This window comes from Macaca nemestrina, chromosome 2, assembly GCF_043159975.1.
Source record: "Macaca nemestrina isolate mMacNem1 chromosome 2, mMacNem.hap1, whole genome shotgun sequence".
NCBI classification, from domain to species: Eukaryota; Metazoa; Chordata; class Mammalia; order Primates; family Cercopithecidae; genus Macaca; species Macaca nemestrina.
In genome coordinates, this window is record NC_092126.1 from 162,343,408 (window position 1) to 162,369,574 (window position 26,167).

At 37.7% G+C, this 26,167-nt stretch overlaps 1 protein-coding gene across 6 annotated transcripts in view; it reads left to right on the forward strand.

Annotated features, from left to right (window-relative positions):
* The window catches only part of LOC105470305 (DNA polymerase theta), a 107,131-nt gene that overhangs the window by 54,588 nt on the left and 26,376 nt on the right, over positions 1–26,167 (forward strand). For all 6 annotated transcript variants that reach the window (XM_011722163.3, XM_011722161.2, XM_011722160.3 and 3 more), the window contains 9 exons: positions 426–3,520; positions 5,577–5,720; positions 7,035–7,231; positions 8,801–9,041; positions 13,860–14,053; positions 17,156–17,293; positions 18,486–18,660; positions 22,524–22,647; positions 23,314–23,435. In XM_011722163.3, coding sequence (XP_011720465.1) covers positions 426–3,520; positions 5,577–5,720; positions 7,035–7,231; positions 8,801–9,041; positions 13,860–14,053; positions 17,156–17,293; positions 18,486–18,660; positions 22,524–22,647; positions 23,314–23,435 — 4,430 coding nt within the window. The remainder of the gene's footprint in view (positions 1–425; positions 3,521–5,576; positions 5,721–7,034; positions 7,232–8,800; positions 9,042–13,859; positions 14,054–17,155; positions 17,294–18,485; positions 18,661–22,523; positions 22,648–23,313; positions 23,436–26,167) is intronic.

A 26,167-nucleotide genomic window follows, 5' to 3' on the forward strand; every position in this document is an offset into this window, starting at 1 on the left:
TCCTTGCCTCAAGTGATTCGCCTTCCTCGGTCTCCCAAAGTGCTGGGATTACAAGCGTGAGCTACCGCGCCTGGCTGGATGTTTTTCAATGAAAGTTTTATGGCTTTCACTTTTTTAAAGGCTTCTACTTAAAGAATCTGTCTTAGCAAAGCCTTCCTTTATTATGCCGTTTAAAAGCTACAGAACCACCCACCCCTTTCTGGTGCCTCATTTTTGTATACAACTCATCACCAGGTAATATAGAATGCATTTTAAACCTTTATTTTCTGAATTCCCCAGCTAGAGTGTGCCATGAGAGCAGATACATTTCTCTCTCTCCTTCATTGCTATTTTTCAGTTCCTAGAACAGCTCAGATTGAATGTTTAATAAATATTTGCCTTACGAATGAATGAATTCATTTCTGTCTTTTCCCATCTCTGTGTAGTGCCCGGAAGGCAGTGGATGAGGAAGAGGAAGCAGTTGAAGAACGTCGGAATATGCGAACTATCTGGGTGACTGGCAGAAAAGGTTTAACTGAAAGGGAAGCAGCAGCCCTTATAGTGGAAGAAGCCAGAATGATTCTGCAGCAGGACTTAGTTGAAATGGGAGTGCAATGGAATCCCTGTGCCCTGTTACATTCTAGTACATGTTCATTGACTCACAGTGAGTCAGAAGTAAAGGAACACACATTTATATCCCAAACTAAGAGTTCTTATAAAAAATTAACATCAAAGAACAAAAGTAACACAATATTTAGTGATTCTTATATTAAGCATTCACCAAATATAGTGCAAGACTTAAATAAAAGTAGAGAGCATACAAGTTCCTTTAATTGTAATTTCCAGGATGGGAATCAAGAACATCAGAGACATTCCATTTTCAGAGCAAGAAAATGGGCCTCTTTGGATATAAATAAAGAGAAGCCAGGAGCCTCTCAGAATGAGGGGAAAACAAGCAATAAGAAAGTTGTTAAGACTTTTTCAGAGAAAACAAAAAAGGCACCTTTGAATTTCAATTCAGAAAAGATGAGCAGAAGTTTTCGATCTTGGAAACATAGAAAGCATCTAAAGCAATCTAGGGACAGCAGCCCCCTGAAAGACTCTGGAGCATGTAGAATCCATTTACAGGGACAGACTCTGTCTAATCCTAGTCTTTGTGAAGACCCATTTACCTTAGATGAGAAGAATACAGAGTTTAGAAATTCAGGGCCATTTGATAAAAATGTATCTTTGAGTGGTAAGGAAAAAGATAACAAAACATCATTCCCATTACAAATAAAGCAAAGTTGTTCACGGAACATAACACTAACTAATGACAATTTTGTGGAAGATATTGTCACAGGATCTCAGAGTAAAAATGTGACTTGTCAGGCTACTAGTGTGGTTGGTGAAAAGGGCAGAGGAGTAGCTGTTGAGGCAGAAAAAATAAATGAAGTGCTGATACAAAATGATTCAAAAAACCAGAATGTTTATGTGAAACACTGTGACACCGATCCAATCAACCAGTACCCGCAAAAGCAATCTCATGAACAGACAAGCACTTTTACCAAACAGAAAAATATAATAGAGAGACAAATGCCCTGTGAAGCAGTCAGTAGTTACATAAATAGAGACTCAAATGTTACTATTAATTGTGAAAGGATAAAGCTTAATACGGAGGAAAATAAACCAAGTCATTTTCAGGCATTAGGAGATGATATAAGCAGAACTGCGATACCCAGTGAAGTACTTCCATCAACTGGAGCATTTAGCAAATCAGGAGGCCAGCATGAGAATTTTCTAAATATTTCTAGACTACAAGAAAAAACGGGTACTTACACAACAAACAAAACTAGAAATAATCATATTTCTGACTGTGATTTTGAAGATAGTTTCTACCTGGATACTCAGTCAGAGAAAATAATGCAACAGATGGCAACTGAAAGTACCAAACTAGGAGCAAAGGACACCAACCTGGCAGCAGGGATAATGCAGAAGAGCGTAGTCCAACAGAACTTGATGAACTCTTTTCAGAAAGAGTGTCACATTCCTTTTCCTGCTAAGCAGCATCCTCTAGGCGTGACTAAGATAGATCATTTGGATCTTAAGACTGTAGGTACTATGAAACAAAGCACTGATTCACATGGGGTTGATATCCTGACTCCAGAAAGCCCAATTTTCCATTCTCCAATACTATTGGAGGAAAATGGTCTTTGTTTTAAAAAGAATGAACTTTCTGTTACTGATTCTCAATTAAATAGTTTTCTTCAAGGTTATCAAACACAAGAAACTGTGAAACCAGTTATACCTCTGATTCCTCAAAAGAGAACTCCCACTGGTATAGAAGGAGAATGTCTTCCAGTTCCTGAAACAAGTTTGAATATGAGTGATAGTTTACTCTTTGATAGTTTCAGTGATGACTATCTAGTAAAAGAACAATTACCTGATGTGCAAACGAAAGAACCCCTTCCTTCAGAAGTAACATCACACCATTTTAGTGATTCTCTGTGTCTACAACAAGAAGACCTAATTAAAAAATCAAATGTAAATGAGAATCAAGATACCTGCCAGCAGTTGACTTTTTCCAATGATGAATCTGTTATATTTTCAGAAATGGATTCTGTTCAGATGGTTGAAGCTTTGGACAATGCGGATATATTTCCTGTTCAAGAGAAGCATCATACTGTAGTATATCCTAGAGCATTAGAACTAAATGATCCAGTACTTGATGAGCACCACCAAGGTGATCAAGATGGAGGAGGTCAAGATGAAAGGGCTGAAAAATCAAAATTAACTGGGACCAGGCAAAATCATTCATTCATATGGTCAGGGGCATCATTTGATCTAAGTCCAGGACTGCAAAGGATTTTAGATAAAGTGTCCAGTCCACTAGAAAATGAAAACCTAAAATCAGTGACTATAAACTTGTCTAGTTTGAATGGAAAATATACAGAGTTTAATGAAGAACAAGAAGTTATTTCAAACTTGGAGACAAACCAAGTGCAGGGAATTTCATTTTCTTCTAATAGTGAAGTAAAAAGCAAGATTGAGATTCTAGAAAACAATGCCAATCATGGTGAAACCTCATCCCTCTTACCTCGTAAAGAAAGCGATATAGTTGATGATAATGGTCTCATTCCTCCTACACCCGTTCCAACGTCTGCTTCTAAGCTGACATTTCCAGGGATTCTTGAAACACCTGTAAACCGTTGGAAAACTAATAATGTTTTACAACCTGGTGAAAGTTATTTATTTGACTCACCTTCAGATATTAAAAACCATGATTTAAGTCCAGAGAGTAGAAATGGGTTCAAAGACAACAACCCTATTAGTGACACAGGCTTTTCACTTCAGTTATCACAGGATGGATTACAGTTAACTCCAGCCTCAAGCAGTTCAGAAAGTTTGGCCATAATTGATATAGCAAGTGACCAAAATCTTTTTCAAACATTCATTAAGGAGTGGCGGTGCAAAAAGCGATTTTCCATCTCACTGGCTTGTGAAAAGATTAGAAGTTTCACATCTTCTAAAACTGCTACTATTGGTGGTAGGTTTAAGCAAGGTAAGAACTTTTTTAATTTTATTTTTTCATGTTTATAAACTAGTAGACTGAGATAAGAGATTTCTCAATGTTAGGTATTAAATATAATCTGTTCAAATTGTAGTGTGTATCTCCGCTGTGGATTTATGTATAGAACAGCCTTATTTATTCAGCATACCTAAATTGATAATTAATGGTAGTTGCCCTCCAGTATAAAAGGAACATGTAATATATATTAGAATAAAAGTTTACAAAAATAAGGATAATATATATTTTGAATATGAATGTGACAGTTCTTTTATGGTATATTAATGTTGTAACATAATGGTTTTTATTAATCATCAGTGCTCATGAATTCTTTTCTTTTTTTTCTTTTTCTTTCCTTTTTTTTTTTTTTTGAGATGGAGTCTTGCTCAGTTGCCCAGGCTGGAGTGCAGTGGCGTGATCTTGATCTTGGCTCACTGCACCCTCCACTTTCTGAGTTCAAGTGATTCTCCTGCCTCAGCCTCCCAAGTAGCTAGAAGTACAGGCATGTGCACCGTGCCTGGCTAATTTTTGTATTTTTAGTAGATATGGGGTTTCATCATGTTGTCCAGGATGGTCTCAAACTCCGGACCTCAAGTGATCCGCCTGCGTTGGCCTTTCAAAGTGCTGGGATTACAGGCATGAGCCACTGCACCTGGCCTCATGAATTATTGTTATTATTATTTTTAGACAGAGTCTTGCTGTTGGCCAGGCTGGAGTGCAGTGGTGTGATCTCAGCTCACTGCAACCTCTGCCTCTCAGGTTCAAGCAATTCTCCTTTTTCAGCCTCCTGAGTAGCTGGGACTACAGGCGCACGCCACCACGCCCAGCTAATTTTTTTTTTGTATTTTGGTAGAGACGGGGTTTCACTGTGTTAGCTAGGATGGTCTCAATCCCCTGACCTCGTGATCCACCTGCCTCAGCCTCCCAAAGTGTTGGGATTACAGGCGTGAGCCCCCATGCGTGGCCTCATAAATTATTTTCTATTAAATTGTAATATCCTTGTTTGCTTATGTAATTACAAAAGTACATTGCTAATAGGAACTTTGTTCTTCACAGTGTACATTAGCTACATTTTCCAAGATTTATCTTGAGTAGAATTTAGACCTCCATTGATAGTCATGAATTGTATACGGAAATGTTGCTTCCAAACCTTGCGGAGCCCTTCCAGGTTTTGAGAGAGTTGAACCTTTTGGTCAAGTAAGGCTATGTATATTCCTGTCTTATTGCATGAACTCTGCCTTCTGGATTGTGGGGACCAGTTGTAGACAGCTTGACAACCTGCTGTGGAAATCAGGTGTTTGATTAGATTTATTAAACCTTGCTATTTTATGAATTAATTTGTTCATAAAAGTTTGGGTATTTGTCTGATTTTCAATTCATGGAGCAGATGTGTTAACCACAACTTTTATGTACTTTTAGTGTTGAATAGCTCTTTCCATTTTTGATGCAACAAACAAAATTGAGCACATTTTCTGTATCAGGCTATATAATAGAGGCTAGAGGGATAAAAAAGTTCACCTAAATTTAATAAATATGTACTAAGTTCTTATGTGCCAGTTATTTTCCTGATACTAGGGATATAATTATCAATAAGACAGATTGATTCGTGACCTTTATAAAATTCGAGATACATTATTTTAGGAAAAAATGTTGACTCTAGATACAAAATTATACTTCACTAGGGAATAATAGTCTTTATTTTTCTGGAGTTTCTTAGCCAAGAATTGCTGAATTTGCTGTAAAATATTTGTAGTATGCAAATGATCTGTATTTTTGTTTGAGTTATAAAATTTGAAATGCAGCCTCTCTTTTTTGAACTTAATCACTATAGATTTAACAAATCTTTGGTTGCTTTTTCATAGTGACGGTTATCTTAATTGATGAGAAACCTGGAAGGATCTTACTTATACTTAAAATGACTGTCCAAATACCTATTTTTTAAGGAAATTTTGCCTATCAAAGATAGATTTTTTATTATAATTGTTTTAACAATTTATATAATGTCTTTATTTTTAGAGATTTTTAACTATTTCACTTTTGTTTTACTTAGCTAGCTCACCTCAGGAAATTCCTATTAGAGATGATGGATTTCCTATTAAAGGTTGTGATGACATCTTGGTGGTTGGACTGGCAGTATGCTGGGGTGGAAGGGATGCCTATTATTTTTCATTGCAGAAGGAACAAAAGCATTCTGGTAAGTAATGAGTATTTGAGTAAGTCACTATGTAATTAGTGTAACATCCATTAGGGTAGTGATCTTATATTTTGAGAATAATTTCCTGATATTTACCTAGGATTTATTTTTAGAGTTTAAATTTCTTTTTTTTTTTTTTTTTTTTGAGACAGAGTGTCATTCTTGTTGCCCAGGCTGGCTTGCAATGGCCTGATCTTGGCTCAATACAACCTTCACCTCCTGGGTTCAAGCGATTCTGCCTTAGCCTCCCAAGTAGCTGCTATTACAAGCATGTGCCACCACTCCGGCTAATTTTGTATTTTTTTTAGTAGAGACAGGGTTTTCCCATGTTGGTCAGGCTGGTCTTGAACTCCTTACCTCAGGTGATCCACCCGCCTCGGCCTCCCAAAGTGCTGGCGTGAGCCACTGTGCCCGGCAAAACTTGTAATTTTTTGGAGAGCAGCTGGCATGTACGTTATTGCATATATTAACTATAATTAATGTTTTAAGAAGCACTTCCTTACTTCTCCCTGCCTGTCACATGAGGCTATTAATGCTATGGGTTTTTCCTCTGAGGGGGCAGTGAAACCTCAGGAACTCTCTTGCCATTTTCAGGGTTTGCTTTTGAAGACTAAAGTATGGCGGTTTATTTTCAGTCTTCTGTCCTCCCATTGAATGGGTCTGAAACTCATCTAGAGGGATCGTTGAGCTAGAGGTCTATAGTAGTCGAATCATATAAACTTTGGAGAAGTCTTTGGAATGGAAAGGATGTAATCTGGAAATACCCTGTGATCTGACTGTGGTTGTTGGATACCCCAGCTGATAGGTTGGTTTTGGACAGGAGCAAAATTAATAAGGAAACATTTTAAAGGATGCTGTATAGTGTCTGTTCCTTAGTAAGCATGAACTATTTTCAGTTGTTTTGCAGGAAAATATGTTGGGGTGAGTAGTTACTTAAGCTTTTTCTTTATTTGGATAGAATAGTATCTGTTCATACTAAATCTCTCTTTAAAATTTATTTCCAAATACTTTTCCTGTCTTTAACTCCTCATTCTGGGAAATTTTGTTTTTAGAAGTATTAATGCTTAATATTTTCTCCCACCTAATTAAGTAGAGCATTAAAAATCTTCTAGCCCAAACCATAATTTTTAGATTATGATGCACTTCGTCTCCATAGCTGATATGACCTTGATAAGATGCTGAATTACTCGTCACATGGAACCAGACCCTTAGGCTTCTAGTCTTTTTCAGTCTTTCTACTAAAGATTGCTGCTTCAAATGAAAACATGTAGTTTTTGCCTTAAAACTGTTTTTTCCTTTTTTTTTTTTTTAAAGAAATTAGTGCCAGTTTGGTTCCACCTTCTCTAGATCCAAGCCTGACTTTGAAAGACAGGATATGGCACCTTCAATCTTGCTTGCGAAAGGAATCTGATAAAGAACGTTCTGTTGTCATCTATGACTTCATCCAGAGCTATAAAATTCTTCTTCTTTCTTGTGGCATCTCCTTGGAGCAAAGTTATGAAGATCCTAAGGTTCTATGTCTTATTTAATTTTTATATACTTAAAACAACATTTTTAGTGTTAATTCTTAAATGACTTGGTATTTCCTTAGCTTCAGTAATGCAGCTTAAGAATTTTAGTCAATTCTTTATTCAATAATCTCATCTACCCAGAATAGAATATCATGCACCAAATATCTCTGTGTAGATAAAAACAGAGATGTCACAAATTTGGAGCCCTAAAGTTTATGTCTTTCCTCAGAGATTTTGAAAAAATTTTAATTTGGGTCATAAGTCCTAAGTTTTCTGTCTAATAGTAAATTGGAAGTGAAATGAGAACAGATTTGGGTATATGATAGCAGAAGGTTTTAAATATTCATAAGGGTGGAGGCAGAAAATTGGAAAAGAGTGTGAATAAGATGTCAAAAAGGATTGTAGTTAGTGGCCATTTAGCATAGAGGCAAATCCCCTTACTGGCTCCTGAGAACTTTCCTTTATAATAGCAAAGTTTGATGCACTCTTCATAATGATGACTCAGTTAAAAAACCTGTTAACCTTTACATGAGACTGTTTCATTCAGTATTCCCCTATAAAACTTTATTCTTAACCTACAAAAGAAATAATTGAGTCATATAGTAAAGTAATTGTCAGAATTGTGAACAGGGCTTAGATTCCCTTATTCTAATCCAGTTAATGATCTGCTTGATCTAGTATTAGAAACTACAGGACTCCTACTCATGAGGAGGTTGGAAATGGCAATCAAATGAATAATTGGATGGTTTTCTGGTGACAAACCCCCCATCCTGAGGGGAAAGTCTAGAGGCTTTCTGAAACTCTGGATATAAACTTTTAATGGTAAAACATTTATGCCTCACTTCTTTTTTTTTTTTGAGACAAAGTTTTGATCTTGCTGCCCAGGCTGGAGTGCATTGGTGCAATCTCAGCTCACTGCAACCTCCACCTCCCAGGTTCAAGCAATTCTCTTGCCTCAGCCTCCTGAGTAGCTGGGATTACAGGTGCCCACCACCACACCCAGCTAATTTTTTGTATATTTAGTAGAGACAGGGTTTCACCATGTTGACCAGGCTAGTCTTGAACTTCTGACCTCAGGTGATCAACCCGCCTCAGTCTCCCAAAGTGCTGGGATTACAGGCGGCAGCCACCGCGCCCGATACCTCACTTCTTTTGGTGTTGAAAGAACTAAATATACCTAAAACCTCACAGTAGCCCATCTTTATTATAGTAGCTTAGCCCAAATTAGCCTAGTGGAGGAGTCCATCTTCATTTTCAGACGCATGGTTTGAGTTTGCTGAGACACACTTGTTTGTCAAGCCTACTGCTAAACTGGATCGGCCTGAGCATTGTAGTAATGGAATAGTTACAACTTTTCTTTCTTTGAAAGCCATTGCTGTTATTACTACCAAAAATGAGTCCTGTTACAATTATTCTTTCCTTCTCCTTTCCTGGGAAAACCACTGAATAAATATTAAATGAAAATGAGTGAGGTTAGAAATAAGCTTTCTTTTTTTCCCTTTTCATTTAGAGGTACAAAAGTGTCTTCGAAAAAAATCAGGAAAATATTCTCATTGCTATCCCATTCAGGTGGCATGCTGGTTACTAGATCCAGATTCTCAGGAGCCTACTCTTCATAGCATAGTTACCAGTTTTCTTCCTCATGAGCTTCCACTCCTAGAAGGGATGGAGACCAGCCAAGGGATTCAAAGCCTGGGGCTAAATGCTGGCAGTGAGCATTCTGGGCGATACAGAGCATCTGTGGAGTCCATTCTCATCTTCAACTCTATGAATCAGCTCAACTCTCTGTTGCAGAAGGAAAACCTTCAAGGTAAAAACCAAGTTTCTGGCATTTTTATGTTATAGATTAGAGATAGAGATTTAGCCACTCTTTATAAAAAATGGGTAAATCACGTATTTATGTAAATCCTACCTTTGGATTGTCTAGTGCTTTTTTTCTGTAAAAGGCCAGAGAGTAAGTAAATATTTTTGGCTTTGTGAACCAAACAATCTCTATCACGAATACTCTGCCATTGTAGCAAAAGAGCAGCTGTAGACAAGACCAAAACAAATGGCTGTCTTCCAATAGCACTTTACAAAAACATGCATCTAGTGTTAGTTTGGCCATAATTTGCTGACTTCTGGCCCTTGTGTGAAGAAAATTACAAAATGGCATTTATGCAGTTGTTGCTAATTTTGTATTTGAACTTTATCAAATAATTTTTATTCACACTTAGAAGACATCCTTAATGGATTTCAAAGAGTTAACTCTTTTCTTTTTGAAACTGTTAACCAACAGATGTTTTTTCACAGCAAAGGATAGTCATGAGAGTCTCTTTGTTCCCTCATAGCAAATAACATGAATTTATTGTCATTGTTATCTGCTGGCCCAGATTGAGCACCCTGACTACAGAGAGCTTAACGGATGCTTATGATAGAGATGTGAAGTAGAACAAATTTGGCTTCATTGTGAGGAGATGACTGAATTTATTGACTGATCAATAGGTACTAGAAAATAGATGGATGAGTTCATACAGACTAGGGTTTGGATCTGGACTATCCACTTACGAGCTGAGGGACTTTGGGCAAACTACTGAAACTGTAAGTCTGGTTCTTATAAAGTTGTTCTAAGGATTAAATAAGATAGTGAATATAATATGGACAGTGTTCGTCATAGAGCAGGTGCTTATTATGTTAGTTGATTATTATAATTTTTAACTCTCACCATTTCAATGTGCTTTTGAAAGCTCCTTTTTTTCTGCACTTTCAAAAATGTATGGCTAGCCTGGCTCAGTGGCTTCTGCCTGTAATCCCAGCTACACAGGAGTCTAAGGTGTGAGGATCACTGGAGCCCAGAATTTTGAGACCAACCTGGACCACATAGTGAGACCCCATCTCAAAAAAAAAAAGGGTGGTTAGGAGGTATTAAATGCATTTTTATACATTGTTAATGCTTTCCTATTCATAGAATTCAAGAATTGAAGTGCATTGAGATAAGGGAAGTTTTGGGAGAGAATGTAGACAGCTATCAGATTTAGTTTGAATATAATTATTTCTTTGTAGAAAGAGATATAGATACGTTTTATTTTTAAAATTTTTCTGTTAGCCAGGAGGTATTCTCATCTGATATAGAAAGATATTTTTACTACAACTTTGATTTCCTTAATAACTGTAAGATTATTCAGTTATTTCTTTTTGAGTATATTTGGTAAGCTATATATATCTATTTTTTTCCAATTTTTTTTTCTTTTTATTACTCCGCTGTGACATTCCCAACCTATATATTTTTAAGGAATTTATGTTTCATCTAAATTTTCAAATTTATTGGTATCCAGCTATTGCTAAGTCTCTCTTTTTTACATCTCTGGTTTATTTGTTATATCCTCTTTTTCTTTCATAATATTATTATTTAATGTCACTTGAAATTTTGCCAGTTTTCTAGTCTTTTCAAAGAACCAACTTTTGTCTTTGATTCTTCCTATTACTTTTGTTTTCTATTTCCTTGATTTCTGTCCACATCTATATTATCTATTTCCCCTTACTTTATTTTGTAGTCCTTTTTCAGTATTCCTCTTTGACCTTAAAACCATTACTTCTCAAATTTTTTTTTTCTTTTCTAACTTAAGAATATAAGGTGGCGGGGTGCAGTGGCTCACGCCTGTAATCCCAACACTCTGGGAGGCTGAGGTGGGTGGATCACTTGAGGCCAGGAGTTTGAGACCAGCTGGCCAACATGGTGAAACCCTGTCTCTACTAAAAATACAAAAATTAGCTGGGTGTGGTCGCATGCACCTGTAATCCCAGCTACTTGGGAGGCTGAGGCATGAGAATAACTTGAACCCCGGAGGCGGAGTTGGCAGTGAGCAGAGATTCTGCCACTGCACTCCAGTCTGGGCAATAGAGTGAGGATCTGTATCACACAAAATGTATATATATATGGCTATAAATTTTCCTCAAAGCACTACTTTTATTGTATTCCACAATTTTGATGTGTACACACACACACACACACACACACACAACTTTTTTTTGTTTTTTGTAGAGATGGGGGTCTTGCTGTGTTGCCCAGACTGGTCTCGAACTCTTGCCCTCAAGCAGTCCTCCTGCCTTTGCCTCCCAAAGTGCTCGGATTACAGGTGTGAGCCACTATTCCTGGCCTGATATATAATATTCTTATCATGCTAGATATTTTTAGATTTCTGGTATATTTTTTCACTCAAAAATTATTTAGAAGAATGATTTTTAATTCCTAAATATTTAGAAACTTTTATTTTGTATTTTTATTATCTTTAAACTTAATTGTGTTGTAGTTAGAGTACATGGTTATATAATACTTATTCTGGAAATTTTTAGAGAACAATTAATGATCTAAAACTTGAACTATTGTGTAAGTGCTCTATGTGCACACAAAAGAATGTGTACTCTAATTCTGGATGCACAATTTTATATGTCTGTTAAGTCAAAGTTGTTTTCAAAATATTCTATGTCTTATTTTCCCTGTAATTCAATCAGTTTTGTTTTGAGGCCATTTTATTAGGTGTGTATGTGTTTAAAATTGATTTGTCTTCCTGGTGAATTAAACCTTCTATTATTGTATTATGACCATCTGTATAACAAATAATGATTTTTATTCTTAGTCTGTTTTCTTATATGAATATGGCAACATCAGCTTTCTCTTAATATTACTTCATATAGCTTTTTTCTATCCCTTTTAACCTTTCTAGGTTCCTATCTTCAGACATGTCTTATAAACAAAGTATAGCTTATTTATTTTTCAGGCTTACCATATTTTTTTTTTTTTTTGCAAATTTGCCAATTTATTGTGATCATTGATGTATTTCTGCTTATTATGATTATTGATACACACTTGTTCTCTATTTTCCTACTATTTTACTTTGTTTCTAGTCACTTTTTGTTTTGTAAGTAGTTCATTCACAGTTGTGCAATATTCTTAACTAGTCGTTATCTGCAATTTTGGGGATCTGAATTTGTTCTTGGTTGTTTCTTCTGAGTCCTATTCACATTTCTTTGCTGTCTTGTATTTTTCACATTTTTTGTGAGTTCATACAGGATTTATTATGATCAAGGATCCCTGCAGGACTTATGTGGGGAAATCTTCCCTTAGAAAGGTTTTGCTCCTGCCTCTGCTGGGTACCACACTACTCCGCATCCAAGGACCACAGTAACCTTTGAGAGTTTTGTTTCAGAAAAGGAGTCTGAGACTCAGCTCCTCATCCTGTTGTTGTTTCAAGGATCCATATCTCCTTAACTTTTTTTGCTATGGGATTCCATTCCCATAACGACCTTGCTCCTTCCTAATGGCTATGGATGCAGTCTAGCTTCCTGCCAGTCTTACTTTGTGCTTCTCCGATTGTTCCTGTTTTGACCCAAGTTCATTATTTCTCTAGTCTCAAGTAACATGAATTTCTCCACTAGTTCCAGGCTTCTAAAGCCAGGCTCTGACAGCTTCGTACCTTCTGCAGGTGGTTAGAAGCCAGTAACTCTCATTTGTTTCTTTGCTTTTCATGGTGGTTATGGGTGTCCCTGGAGATTTCTCATGCTAATTGAGACCAGCAGTGCCTCGAATTATGTGCTTGTGTGGAGCTGGGGAGGGTGGGCCAGGATTGCTCAGATTCCTAGTGACTCAATACTGGAAGCTGAAGTGTTAGGGATTCTTTCTTAATGATTTAGGACAGCATTTCCTATAGTACATTCCATGGATGCTTACTTTTCAAGATGTTAAGAAGTATTATATGAAAAAAGGATTTAATGGTCAAATAAGTTTGGGACTTTCACTTAAAATAAAATTAAATAGTTGTCTTTGCTTCAGGTCCTCTCAGGGCCTTTAATATATAAGTTAAGTCTGCCTTATCCAAAATGTGGGACCAGAAGTGTTTTTACATTTCAGATTTTTTTGGATTTTGGAATATTTGCATATACATAATGAGATATCTTGGGGATGAGACCCAAGTCTAAATGTAGAATTCATATATACCTATAGACATAGCCTAAATATAATTTTATACAATGTAATAGTTTTGTGCACAAAATAAAATTTGTGTACACGGAACCTTCAGAAAGCAAAGGTGTCACTGTCTCAGTCACTCATGTAGGCAGTCTGTGGTTGTCTGGCAGAAAAGAGATATTGAAACTGAATGGGGCAAAGAGGGACTTTTTTCCTTTAGAGACGCTGAATAAACTTTGTGTTGTACACCTGCATTTTGACTGTGCCCTGTCACATAAAGTCAGGTATGGACTGTCCTACTTGTGGTGTCATGTCAGTGCTCAGAAAGTTTCAGATTTTGGAGCATTTTGGATTTCAAAGTAAGGTTGATTGTTATGCTCCTGCTAAGAGTAGAAGCAGAAACATCTTTGGAGAAATATAGTCTCTTGTAATCCAGACTAGTCATAAGATTGCCAACTCTTCTACTCTCTGCAGAGACAAGGATAGTTGTCCAGTGCTAAACTGGCCTGTACTTTTCCACCTTTCATTGTTGGCTTGAGGATGCTGCTTGGGAGACTGGCTCCTGAAGGATACATTGGTAGCGTTTCTGGATTTTTCTAGATGAATTCTGTATAGTTTAAGTAAGGCTGCTAATCTAGCCACTTAGCCAATGAATTAACATTTCAATTTTCTTTTTTCTTCCAGATGTTTTCCGTAAGGTGGAAATGCCCTCTCAGTACTGCTTGGCCTTGCTCGAACTAAATGGAATTGGCTTTAGTACTGCAGAATGTGAAAGTCAGAAACACATAATGCAAGCCAAGCTGGATGCAATTGAGACCCAGGCCTATCAACTAGCTGGCCACAGTTTTTCTTTCACCAGTTCAGATGACATCGCTGAGGTTGTATCATGGGGATAGGGATATAGATAAATAATTTTTAGAGTTAAAATGATTGTGGGGTGTGTGTGTGTGTGTGTGTGTGTGTGTGTGTATTTACCTGAACACTAAAGATCACTAAAATGAAACAGCCAGTTAACCAGATTGCTTTGGGGATATTCTAGCATCTAATTTGTAAATTATATCTGTATATTTTATACAGATTATAAATTATAATTATATACAGATATAATTTACAAATAAAGGAAGGTAATAAAGAGGACTTCTAGAAAGTAAGCTCCTCAAGAAGGAGATTTGCCTGGAACAGAGGAGGGACTCACTAAGTATTTGTTGAAGAAATGATTGGTAGTGGTGGTTGCATGACAGCATAGCTATTTCTCCAGAAAGTTAGTCATTTCATGAGCCCTTACCCCTTCCTTGCTTGCCCTAACATCTTTCTATAGAATACGAAACTGGACATTTTTCTGAGATTAAATGAAAAAGGGATTTTTGTGCTCATGAATTCTCATTTAACTCCCACTGATAAGGGAGAACATGCAGTATTTGATTTTCTGTTCCTTCGTTAACATATTTTAAAGAAAATGAGGAACTTGATTTCTCTTATTCATGTGTTGAATTCAGTGGTGCCCTTTTTTTTTCTTTTTGGTATCCGCTTTTAAAGTCCCCAAGCCAATACCTAGCTGACTGCACATAAAATTACATAGGGAACTTATAGAAAATATAGAATCTCTGTTTCAGCACAAGTAGGTTTGGGGCAAGGCAGGAATTGCTGCCCTTGTGATTCAGATGGGCCTGAAAGCATGTAAGCTATAGGTCTCAAGCAAACCCTGGACTAAGAGTAAAGGACCTTTGATATTGGCTTCTTCTTAGTCCTGCATGTCAAAATGGCAGTTACCTGGAAGGTAATTCATATGAGAAGTTTCACAGTTAATTCTGAAAGCTTCACCAAAAAAAAAAAAAAAAAAAAGCTTAAGCTAAAGAACTTCTACATATATAACTTGAGATCTTTGTGTTGTCTTTATTCATAATGGATCTCTCTTCCTGGGTTTGTTGCCTTATTGTTACTTTAATAGTGTTTTATTTTTCCTATCCAGTTACTTGATTTTTTTCTCCTATACTGCCATTCGTGTACCCTTCGATACCTGTACTAGGGTTGCCTGATAAAATATGGCACATCCAGTTTCAATTTTGTATTTCATCCTGTCATTTTTGAAAACATGGATGAACCTGGAGGATGTTATGCTAAGTGAAATAAGCCAGTTAAAGAAAGATAAGTACCATATGTTTCAGATGATCTCACTATATGTGGAATCCAATGAAGAACTCCTTGAAGTGGAAAGTGGAACAGTTGTTACCAGAGGCTGGGGAAGTAGGGAGTGGGGAAATGGGGAGTTGCTAATCAAAGGGTATAAAGTTTTAGATAGGGGAATGGGGAATTGTTTATCAAAGGGTACAAAGTTTCAGATAAACAAGAGGAATCGATTCTAAGATTTATTGTACACAGGGTGGCTATAGTCAATAATAATGTATTATATATTTCAAAGTAAGAGAGTAAATTTCAAATGTCTTACCATAAAAAATGATAGGTCTAAGTGTGGTGATTAATATGTTAATCAGCTTAATTTAATCACACCACATTGTATACTTACATCAAAGCATCATCTTGTACCCCATGAATGTATACAACTATAATTTGTCAATAAAAAATTTTGAATGCCAGGTAAACAATGAATAACAATTTAGTATAAGTATGCCCCATGCAACTCAAATTTAACTGGGCATTTTGTAATTTTATTTGGTATGTGTGGCAACCCTAATCCCTATACATGCATATGTTCACATCTGTGTAACACAGTTCTTGGGCTAAGTAGTTACTGACATCTGCAGAAAGCCTCAGTACCTTTCATTCCTAAGACCCCAGTTGAAACTGGAACCAGATCATTATTTCTGTCATCATTACTATTCTAGGGAAGCACAGGGATTATCTTCCCTTCCATCCCTGGCCCAACTTGTGGGAAAAATTCTTGTGCTTATACAAATAGTTTCAATTTTTAGAATTATTACTGGGAAAATAATTCAAGGTTCATTAAAACCCACTCAAAATATATAAGTGAATGATTAGGTATAGTAGATAATGTTCTGAATTGCCCTAGTTTCATCCCCTCTAATCTGAGCTTGTGAGTGTTACATGGGATCTTCCACCTTCTGCACAGCGTGGTCCTGGTATCTTCAGTGGGTGCTGCCAGCCCTCTCTAGCATTCATTATTGCCACATTGTATTGGCCACCTTCTCCTAACTTTTTGTGCCTAGGGACTGTCAGTGCCCTGCATTGTGGTGGTGGTACTAGATGACTTTTTAAACCCCTTCCTACTTTAGTGTTTTCTGATTTTTGTAATGAGACAATAGCATGTAAGCTTCCGTGTTGATCTATGGGGCTTAACTGATTGAACAGGCTCATTTAGGAGAGCTCACAATTCTTACAGCAATAAGTCTCAATGTTAATAACTTGTTTGCCATTTGCTCAGCACAGCGTATATACATGCCTGTGTTCCTGACTACTTAAAAGCTGGCTGGGTGTGGTGGCTCATGCCTATAATCCCAGCACTTTGGGAGGCCAAGGTGGGTGGACTGCTTGTGCTTAGGAGTTTGAGACCACCCTGGCCAACATGGCGAAATCCTGTCTCTACCAAAGATACAAAAATTAGCCTGGCATGGTGGTGCACGCCTGTGGCCCCAGCTACTCGGGAAGCTGAGGTGGGAGGATCACTTGAGCTCAGCAAGTCAAGGCTATAGTGAGTTGTGATCACACCACTACACTCTGGCCTGGGTGACAGTGAGATCCTGTCTCAAGAAAAAAAAAAAAAAAAAAAGGCCTGTGTTAGTATTAATCTGATAGTGCCTAATTAGAATATGGATCGACTACCTGACATATACATTTTCATTGCCATCATTTATTAAATGTGGTAATTCCAAATTATCCGGAGAAACATTATTTCAATCCACGTTGAACTGTAGAGATTGTTTTCTAAAATAACTTAAAATATTTTCTAAATGATAGTCCTTGCAAGTTTCATTCTTGACTAAAGAGGCATTAATTTCTTGCAGGTTTTATTTTTGGAATTGAAGTTGCCCCCAAATGGAGAGATGAAAAACCAAGGCAGCAAGAAAACTCTGGGTTCCACCAGAAGAGGGAATGACAATGGACGCAAGCTAAGGCTGGGAAGACAGTTCAGCACTAGTAAGGTGCTCTTTGGGGCAGTCACAGAGCAGGGCAGAACCTAAACTGCTTTTAACGTTTTGGTGTCTAGAAAGAATGCTGATGAAATCAAGATCTTAGCCTACCATTTGAATTTACCCAGATATAAATTAACACATTGGTTTGTGGTTTGGTAGCCCACAAATTCTGTGGAGATATTCCAGCATGGAAAATCTGAATCATAATCTAAGTTAGCAGTTGTGTCCTTCCTTCCTATCATTAACATGGTATAAAGGTTTATAAAGTTGAGCCACCATGTCTGGCTAATTTTTGTATTTTTAGTGGAGACAGGGTTTCACCATGTTGGCCAGGCTGGTCTTGAGCTCCTGACCTCAAGGGATCCTCCTGCCTCGGCCTCCCAGTGTGCTGGTATTACAGGCATGAGCCACTGCACCAGGCCCTGATTTAAGAATTTAATCTGCTAATTTCAAAGTAAAATTGTTAATCATAATCCATGGAAACTATATGCATTAGTGGGATGGAAGAAAGGGCTTAATTTTACTTTTTACTGATGTTTCAGGGGAAAAATAGGGTAGAAAATATAGCCATAGAGCTATCCAAGTTGCCCTTGTGTAGAATTGTGGTCCTTATACCGTTATCTATGATTTGTCTGCTCCTAGGAAGTTTCTTTAGCTCCAGGCTATAGCACATTTTTTAATTTAATCTCACTGGCCTTTTAACTCACAAGTTTCTGTTCCTTAATAGTTCACTGAAAGTCTATAGTATGAAAAATTCAAACTTTTAAAAATAAATGTCTCCTGATTACCTTCATATGGAAACCATATTAAGTATCCGGGCAAGCACAAAAACAACTGGTATACTTCCAGTCATGTGAGGAGTGAAGGAGGAAAATGCATAAAGAAAACAGATGATGTAAAATAAACTTTTGGTGGGGTGTGCGGAGGCAGTTACTTTGTTAGACTGACAATTCATTGATTTTTTTTGAAAAAGGTAGTTTTAAATTGATAGTGCTCAGTATTACCACATTTGCATTTTATAAACTGTAGTTATAGTTTTATCAATATGGTGGTTTAAAAAAAAACCCAAGTAAGAGTTTTGAGTTGTAGATATTACTCTCAAATTTAATTTTGAGATTGTATTATTTACAGAAAAGAGATTCTAACTTGCTATGGAATTTGGACAAGAATTCAATCTTACCTTATTATGTTTTTTTGGCAGGATGTTTTAAATAAATTAAAGGCATTACATCCTTTACCAGGTTTGATATTAGAATGGAGAAGAATCACTAATGCTATTACCAAAGTGGTCTTTCCCCTTCAGCGGGAAAAGCGTCTTAATCCTTTTCTTGGAATGGAAAGAATCTATCCTGTATCACAGTCGCACACTGCTACAGGTGATGAGAAATCTTAAGTATAAACAATATCCAATTTTGAAGTAAAAACATTTTCATATGCAATATTTCTTATGATGGCCAAGAATTCAAGTATTGATCAAGGGGTTCAGTAAAGTTTTACACCTATAAAATACATGCTTTTTCCAAAGCATAGATAGATACTACCTGGGTACAGAGATGAGTATTGGTTCCTGCTTTTATTTTTATTTATTTATTTATTTTTTATTTTTTATTTTTTTTGAGACAGAGTTTCACTCTTGTTGCCCAGGCTGGAGTGTGGTGGCACGATCTTGGCTCTCTGCAACCTCCACCTCCCATGTTCAAGTGATTCTCCTGCCTCAACCTCCCAAGTAGCTGGGAATACAGGCACACACCACCACACCCTGCTAATTTTTGTGTTTTTAGTAGAGATGGGGTTTTGTCACGTTGGTCAGGCTGGTCTTGAACTCATGACCTCAGGTGATCCACCCGCCTCGGCCTCCCAAAGTGCTGGGATTACAGGAGTGAGCCACTGTACCCAGCCTGGTTCCTGCTTTTAAGTACTTGTGTAGAGTAACTGGGATGTCTGAGACAGTGCTTTCAGTATGAGTATACACAGGAATTAAATATTTGAGTCAGTGGTCTTATCTGATTTCAGTCCCAGCTCTTTTTTGAGCCTCTTAAGATTTCTCCAAGTTGATCTCAGTAGGCCTCTGGGGCATCTGTATAAGTAAGTGTCTTATTTTACCCAAGCAGAAAAGAAAGCTGTAGAGTCCTTTGGTTATCTCATGGTCCTCTTGAGATAAGTAAGAGTGTAATCTTATGAAGAAAAATGTATTCTTTCTCTAGGCAATACAAAACTCTAAATATTTGCCAAATGTGATGTGTAGTGGAAGAAAGGGTGGCTTTAACTCATTCATAGAGGAGGCAGGCAGTTTAGATTGGTGGTATAGAATGTGGGCTTTGACATCAGAAATCAGGGTTTGAATCCTGGTTCTGTGAATCTTTAGACAAGATACTTAACCTCTCAATGCCTAAGTTTTTTCATGTATAAAAGAAGGTAATGGGCCGGGCACAGTGGCTGCTGCCTGTAATCCCAGCGCTTTGGGAGGCCAAGATGGTAGGGTCACTTGAACCCAGGAGTTTGAGCCTAGCCTGGGCAAGATAGTGAAACCATGTCTCTTTAGAAAGTTAAAAAATTAGCCATGCGTGTGGTATCTTGTGCCTGTAGTCCCAGCCACTTGGGAGGCTGAGATAGAAGGATCGCTTGAGCCTGGGAGGTCAAGGCTACAGTGAACTGTGATTGAGCCACTGAACTTCAGCCTGGGCAACAGAGTGAGACCTTGTCTCAGTCAATCAATAAATAAACCAATAAACAAATAAACAAGGTAATAACAGTCTTACCTCACCTGGTAATTCTGAGGATTAAATAGTTTCATAGATGTAGAGTATTTAGAATAGTGCATGGCTCCTAGAAAGTGCTCACTATCAGTTGCTGCTGTTACCTAGTGCGGAAGCTTCATGAGGCGCTGCTTTTCTCTACTTGCTTTATCCCTTGTTCTAAACTTTCTAAACTTGTCCCATCCTAGTGATATTTTGCCCTGTTAGTATTTAAATTTCACTTTGAAACATACGCTAGGCCGGGCACAGTGGCTCACGCCTGTAATCCCAGCACTTTGGGAAGCCGAGGCGGGCAGATCATGAGGTCAGGAGATCGAGACCATCCTGACTAACATGGTGAAACCCTGTCTCTACTAAAAATACAAAAAATTAGTCTGGGCATGGTGGCAGGCACCTATAGTCCCAGCTATTCGGGAGGCTAAGGCAGGAGAATGGCGTGAACCCGGGAGGCGGAGCTTGCAGTGAGCCGAGATAGCGGCACTGCACCCCAGCCTGGGCGACAGAGTAAGACTCCATCTCAACAACAACAACAAAAGGAAACATATGCTAATAATATAAACGTATGTAAAATAAAACCCTCCGGGATGAAAAGACAACATCAACCTAGAATTTTCTTTTTTAAATTTTTATTTTTTATTTATTTATTTATTTTTGAGATGGAGTCTCGCTGTGTCGCCAGACTGGAGTGCAGTGGCGTGATCTCAGCTCACTGCAACCTCTGCCTCCTGGGTTCAAGTGATTCTCCTGCCTCAGCTAATTTTTGTAATTTTAGTAGAGACAGGGTTTCGTTATGTTGGCCAGGATGGTCTCGATCTCTTGACCTCATAATCCACCCACCTCGGCCTCCCAAAGTGCAGGGATTATAGGCATGAGCCATAATGCCCAGCAACGTAGAATTTTCAATGGTGTTGCACATTTATTTGTTCTTTACAAAGCAGAAGGTAAAATCAGTAATAAGCCTTCTGCTTTGTTATTTGTTTGTAAAGAACAAATAAATATGCAACGTTTATTTTGATTTTGTTACTGATTTTACTTAGTGAATTTAGAAATGTATTTTAATAATATTTTATAACTTTTATAATATTTAGAAATACAAGCTTAAGCATAGCAAAGCCATTTCATGAATATACTTCATGTCCATTAAGCTATATATTCATTCTTTGTAATTTATTTTTACCATTTTTTTGGTCTGCCAGTGTTGCCTTATTAATTCAACTAATAGACCAGAGTAGTGTGCTGAATATTAAGTGTTATAGAAAAGAAGACAATGTGTTGACGTAAAAAGAGCCTTGGGTGCCTTCCTCTGCTGTTTGTTAGCTTTGTAACACTGCACAGGCCATTTAATGACAATAATTATGTTAAAGGTTATCATTGATGGAGCACTTATTTTGTGCTAAAAGCTAAATGACAAATATATAATATCAGGGGATCATTCAGAAAAACAATGTCCAAGTCACTTAAAATGTCTGGTTTATCAGAAGACGATAGAGTTATACATAGCTAGTAGACAGCCTGTTACAATGAAGAGTGTGTCATAAAATAGAGTTTTAGTGTTACTGATAGTGTTATAAAAATCACAGTAACAAAATTACTCAAACTTTTTTGGAGTGATACTTAACATGTTTTCATGTTTTAGAGAAATTCAACCAATAAGTAAACAAAAGATGTAAAATATATTGGGAAATAAAGGTTTTATAAGCTTTTTTTTTTTTTTTTTTTTTTTGAGACAGAGTCTCACTTTGTTGCCCAGGCTGGAGTACAGTGGCATGATCTCAGCTCACTGCAACCTCCACTTCCCAGGTTCAAGCGATTCTCCTGCCTCAGCCTCCCAAGTAGCTGAGGATTACAGGCACCCGCCACCATGCCCAGCTAATTTTTTTTGTTTTTAGTAGAGACGGGGTTTTACTGTGTTGGCCAGGCTTATAAGCATTTTTTAAAAAAAACAGCTTTCTGTTCACTGGAAAATTTACTATTAACCACCTGATTCAAGTTTCACCTGATTCAGTACTTCTAGTCAGTACTATTGTTGATTCTCTTGATGAATGATAATGATGAAGAAAAACAGCCAGATGATGTCTGAAAGTGATGGGCTTTTTAGAAGCTTCAGTGGTTGTTTCTCCTAAGATCCATTTGATTAGCCTTTACTCACGAATCTGGCCACTAACATGTTATAGGGCTGAAATCTGATACTCATTTTAGCATAGGAATAGTTCAGTTTATCAAATTACTTCTCATTGTGAGATTGTTTTCTGTGTAAAACATAGTATTGTAGCCAATTCATACATTCATATATTTTGGGATGGTCTTGTACTTATTTTATCATTGTTAGACACATGAACATGATGAAAAATATTTAAATGTAAATTTATTTCAGTTCAGCATTGATAGTCTGCATTTTTAAGATAATCCAGAAATGTGAATACTGTTAAAACAAATACCAGATTTTTTTTCTAATTTTATATCTTTATTCTGCTTGATTTTAGGACGAATAACCTTTACAGAACCAAATATTCAGAATGTGCCAAGAGATTTTGAAATCAAAATGCCAACACTAGTAGGAGAAAGCCCACCTCAAGCTATAGGCAAAGGCCTACCTCCCATGGGCAGGTAGGCACTGTTTCTCTGTATCTGTATTAATAAACTTTTTTAAGTATGAATGGCTCAAAATAGCTTATTAGACAAATAAATGAAATTAGCTTAATTTTATGTTTCAGACATACCCATTTCTGTCCTAGACCATTTTGAATTCTGAGTCCCATCTATAAAGAATCTAATTCATGCTTAATTGACTGTTTGCTAAAAAAAAGTTCTAATGTCTTTGTTAAGCTTTAAAATGAGTCTCAGATAAAGGTTTGTTTGTTTTTGTTTGTTTGTTTGTTTGAGATGGAGTCTTGCTCTCTTGCCCAGGCTGGAGTGCAGTGGCGCGATCTCAGCTCACTGCAACCTCTACCTCCTGGGCTCGAGCAATCCTCCCACTTCAGCCCCCTGAGTAGCTGGGACCACAGGCGTGTGCCACCATGCCTAGTTAATTTTTGTAGAAACAAGGGTCTCACTTTGTTGCCCTGACTAGACCTGAACTCCTGGGCTCAAGCAATCTGCTCGCCTTGGCTTCCCAAAGTGCTGGTATTACAGGTGTGAGCTACCACATCCAGCCCTCAGATAAGGGTTTTATTAAGTTTCTTAGATGGAAATACTGATGTTACTGAAAATCAGACCTTTTTCATATATTTGAGACTGCTTCATGTCTAACTGATGATGTTGTTTGCACCACAGAGGAAAAAGTAAGAAGGGTTGCAGCCTGAACCCTGGACGCCAGGCACAGATGGAGGAGAGAGCTGCAGACAGAGGAATGCCATTTTCAATTAGCATGCGACATGCCTTTGTGCCTTTCCCAGGTAAGGTGGCTGATAGCTTTGAAGCTTCTCATTGCTGTGAGAATGTTTTTCAAAGCATGGATAAAGCCTGACATATGAGTGAGATTTAGAGCATGCATTGGTCCCTCCATCTTTCTGTCTACAGTGGAGCCTGCCTTTCTCCTTTGTCGTGCCAGGTTTATAGCCGTCATCGTCTCCATGATCTGCTCTGTGGAAAACTTTTATGGTGTGTGCTCAGCAGCAACAGTCTGCTGAAACCATGTTTTCTAACGTCATAAACTTCTTTGCAAAGTCCAGTTGATTTTGTCAGTCTTCATCCTCTTTAACTTGTTTACAGCATTTGTCACTGTTAATCAACTCCTCCTTCAATTTCTCTTCTCCCTTGACCTGTAAGGGCACAGTTTTTCTCTCCTTCTAACTTGTTTGCTTTTATGTTTTTTCTCTCTTTTTCTGCACTGCTGCTTCCTATTGCATGGGGTGGCCCGTAAAGCTATTCTCATTCTGCCTGACCTCTCCTCAGTACTCTAGTCGTAAACCTTTTGTTGTCAAGACATTTGGAAGTGATGATGTAACTTGCAGATCATCCCGACTGTTAGTATACATATTTGTTCTTTAATCTTTCACCAACTGGCAAGTCCTAGTGAGCACAATTAACCATCTGAATTTATTTAAATTCCATCAGAAACTTTTTGCCAATGGTGAATTCAGACCTATGATGACATGCCCTGCTTGGCAATTTTTAGTTTTACTTATATCTAAACTATCAGCATACAAAATTCTATCAAAGTTATCCAAGGGAGTCCCCAGAAGGTCTGTGTGGTGTATTGTAATTTCTTTTTTTTTTTTTGAGACAGACTTTTGCTCTTGTTACCCAGGCTGGAGTGCAATGGTGCGATCTTGGCTCACCACAACCTCCGCCTCCCAGGTTCAAGCGATTCTCCTGCGTCAGCCTCCCTAGTAGCTGGGATTACAAGCATGGGCCACCACACCCGACTAATTTTGTATTTTTAGTGGAGACGGGGTTTCTCCATGTTGGTCAGGCTGGTCTTGAACTCCTGACCTCAGGTGATCCACCGGCCTCGGCCTCCCAAAGTGCTGGGATTACAGGCGTGAGCCACCTCGCCCAGCCAAGGTGTATGGTAATTTCTTTCTTTCTTTCTTTTTTTTTTTTTTTTTTTGAGACCGAGTCTCACTCTCGCCCAGGCTGGAGTGCCACAGAGTTTTCTTAAAACTCATGAATCAGTTGTTTTTTTTTTTTTTTTCCCTACAGCTTCCTCACCCCTCTCAGCCTTCATAGAAATTCTGGAGTAGGAAAATGCAATTGACATGCTGAATAGTACATCAGAGTCTCCTTGCTCTGGATTAGACTTTGGCTTAAGAGAATGTTGTGGCTGGTTTGAGTTTTATTGTCCAGACCACTCAAATTTTCTCCATATTAGCAATAAGCCTGTTTTGCCTTCTTATCAGTTGTGTGTACAGTGGAGTCACACTTTTAATTTCCTTCAAGAACTTTTCCTTTGCATTTACAACTTGGCTAACTGTGTGACACAAGAGGCCTAGCTTTCAATCTATCTCAGCTTTTGACATGCCTTCCTCACTAAGCTTAATCAATTCTAGCTTTTTGGTTTAACACGAGAGATGTGACTTTCCCTTTCACTTGAACACATAGAGGCCATTGCCATTGTAGGGTGATTAATTAGCCTAATTTTAATATTGTATCTCAGGGAATAGGGAGTTCTGAGAGAGAGGGGAGAAAGGTAGAGGAACAGCCAGTCAGTGGAGTAGTTAGAACACACACAAAATTGATCAATGAAGTTCACTCTTACATGAGTGTGGTTCATGGGTTGTAATAACAGTAATATCAAAGATCACCATAACAGATAATAATGAGAGGGTTTGAAATAATGTGGGCATTACTATTAATAAAATGTGCCACAGTGAACACATGCTGTTGGAAAAATGGTGCTGATACACTTGCTCCACTCAGAGTTGCTAAAAACCTTTAATTTCTTTAAAAAAACAAAACAAAACACTGCAATATCTGTGAGGTATAATAAAGTCCAATTAGCAAGGTATGCTTGATTTTATAAAACTTATATTTTGAAAAAGTAGATCACATGCCCAAGTTGTTTCAAACATACTTGAAAGTATTTCTCACAAGGCGTGGTGGCTCACAACTGTAATCCCAGCACTTTTGGAGGCCAAAGCAGGAAGATTGCTTGAGTCCAGGACTTCACGTCCAGCGTGGGCAACAAAGGGAGACCCCATCTTTACGGAAAGTCAAAAAATTAGCTAGGCATGTTGGTGCGCACCTGTAGTCCCAGCTACTCAGGAGGCTGAGGTGGGAATATCATGTCACTTGAGCCCAGAAGGATGCAGCTGCGGTGAGCCATGATCATGCCACTGCACTCCAGCCTAGGCGAAAGAGCAAGACCCTATCTTAAAAAAAAAAAAAAAAAAAAAAATTTCCAGTAACTGAATTGAGTACCAGAGACTCATTTTTTAAAAAATTGCATCTGCATTGACAAAGCTGGTTCATCTTTTTTTTAGAAGTATTAATTTGACTTTGAAGCAGAAACATCCATTACAAAACAATGTCTATACAAGTTAAGTAAATTTACTCTTATGTTACTCATTATTACAAGTTGAGTTTCCCTTATCTCAAATCCTTGGGACCAAAAGTGTTTCAGATTTTGGAATATTTGCATATATATAATGTGATATCTTGGGGATGGGATCCAAGTCATAACATG